The sequence below is a fragment of the Tupaia chinensis genome, unplaced genomic scaffold (assembly GCF_000334495.1).
Source record: "Tupaia chinensis unplaced genomic scaffold, TupChi_1.0 Scaffold000628_1, whole genome shotgun sequence".
In the NCBI taxonomy this organism is placed as follows: domain Eukaryota; kingdom Metazoa; phylum Chordata; class Mammalia; order Scandentia; family Tupaiidae; genus Tupaia; species Tupaia belangeri.
This window is the reverse complement of record NW_006160148.1, coordinates 2,319,622-2,321,345: the sequence shown is the minus strand read 5'-3', so window position 1 is coordinate 2,321,345 and position 1,724 is coordinate 2,319,622. Positions and strand designations below refer to the sequence as shown.

The 1,724-nt window shown below is 61.6% G+C and overlaps 1 protein-coding gene across 1 annotated transcript in view; it reads left to right on the top strand.

Annotated features, from left to right (window-relative positions):
- Window positions 1-6: 6 nt before the first annotated feature.
- The window catches only part of SLC30A2 (solute carrier family 30 member 2), an 11,028-nt gene continuing 9,310 nt past the window's right edge, over window positions 7-1,724 (top strand). Inside the window, exons 1-2 of the mRNA XM_006159431.2 lie at window positions 7-59; window positions 714-934. Coding sequence (XP_006159493.1) covers window positions 10-59; window positions 714-934 — 271 coding nt within the window. The 5' untranslated portion in view covers window positions 7-9. The remainder of the gene's footprint in view (window positions 60-713; window positions 935-1,724) is intronic.

Genomic DNA, 1,724 nt, shown 5'->3' with positions numbered 1-1,724 from the left:
CGGGGTCACATGGAGGCCACAGAGACGCGGCACCTGTTGGACGCCAAGCCCAGACCCCGGTAAGGGGACAGCCTGGGCGCGGGAGGAATTGGGGCGGCATCGGACGCGCCTCCTCATTTGCCTCTGGGCCCTGGTTGGTTTGTGCCGAGGCTTGGACCGACCGGGACCCCGCAGGAGGGCTGAGTGAGCGGAGGGGAAGAGGAATTGACCATCGCGCCTTGGCGTGGACCGCCTGGCCCTCGGATGGCGTGCAGGGCGCAGACCCTGACCCTGCAGGCCGAGGACGGCGGGGTGAGGGGCGTAGGGAGAGGTAGACCGATGCTGGAGCTCCGCCCCCGGCCCAGCACTTTGCCCCGGGCAGCCCCGCCCCGAGAGGCCCGGTGTACCCCAAGTGCTCTGGGGGGGGCTCTGACCTCCTCCCTGAGCACAGGTTGGCCCTTCTCTGCGCTCGGCTGGACAGCCCACCCCTTGGCCAGTTCCCAAGGTCTTTGCAGGGGGAGGAGGGGACGTCCGGCAACCAAGGCCCAAGACGCCCGTCCTAGCGGAGGCCTGGATCTTGGGCTTTTCCCCTCTGGTCACTGCCGACGGACTGTGAGCCCGGGACAGCCCTTAGCTTCTCTGCCCATTGGTCGGTGGAGACACCAAGGTCTCACAGAGAGATGAACTGGAGGCTCCGCTCTCAGAGCGACGTGTCCCTTCTTCCTCCTGGCCAGGTCATACATGGGATCCCTGTGGCAGGATGGCACCGGCTGGATCCCTCTGCGGGGACCTGGCCTGGACTTGCAGACCATTGAGTTGGCTGCCCAGAGCAACCACCACTGCCACGCCCAGAAGGGTCCTGGCAGTCCCTGTGACCCCGGGAAGGAGCGGGCGCGGCGCCAGCTCTACGTGGCCTCTGCCATCTGCCTGGTGTTCATGATCGGGGAAGTCGTTGGTAAGGACCTTAGTGCTGACTGGGGCTGGGGCGCGGGTAGTCTGGGTATTCCAGATAGTGGAACTAATAGCCGTCGGGCACGTGGGCTCGCCAGAGAGAGACAGAGGGCCGGGGAGAGACCGAGGGTCGGTGAGAGACCAGCCCCCAGGGGAGATGGCGCCAGGCAGCCTGGTCTCCATTCCCCTCTGGAGACGTTGGACATGCCTGTGCGCGCCCCTGGCTAGATTTCCAAGCCACCAGGTCCAGGGCCGGCTGTGGTGGACCACGTGGGGACCCAGTGTCCTAACTACCGCCACCTGCCGGCCCCCTTGCCCATTTCCCAGCGCCCTCTGGGCCAAGCCCTTGTATACACAGTCATGTGGTTCTCGCAGCCGGCTGGTGCGTGGTACTGCTCCCGCGTCTTACAGGAGATCCAACTGAGGCAGGTTAAGCTTAAATGATGTGTAGGTGGGGCCGGCAGGTGGCGAGGTGCATAATGACGCTGGTTCGAGTCCTGGACCGGGCAGCTTGCTTTCTCACTTTCCTGCTCTCTCTCTCTCTCTTTCTCATTCTCACTCTGTTCCTCTCTGGTCAAATTAAAATAAATAAAGTTAAATAAAATAATTCTTGAAAAAAAAAAGTGTATAGGTAACAAAAGGCCTTAATGCTTGGGAGGAAAGAGCATCTTCTGAGTGCCTCCCGTGGTTTTTTGTTTGTTTGTTTTTTGGAGAGGTTTTTGCTATAGGGTGCGTGTGCTCGCCAGACAGAGAGACAGAGAGACAGAAAGAGAGAAATCGCCCCCCAGGGGGGA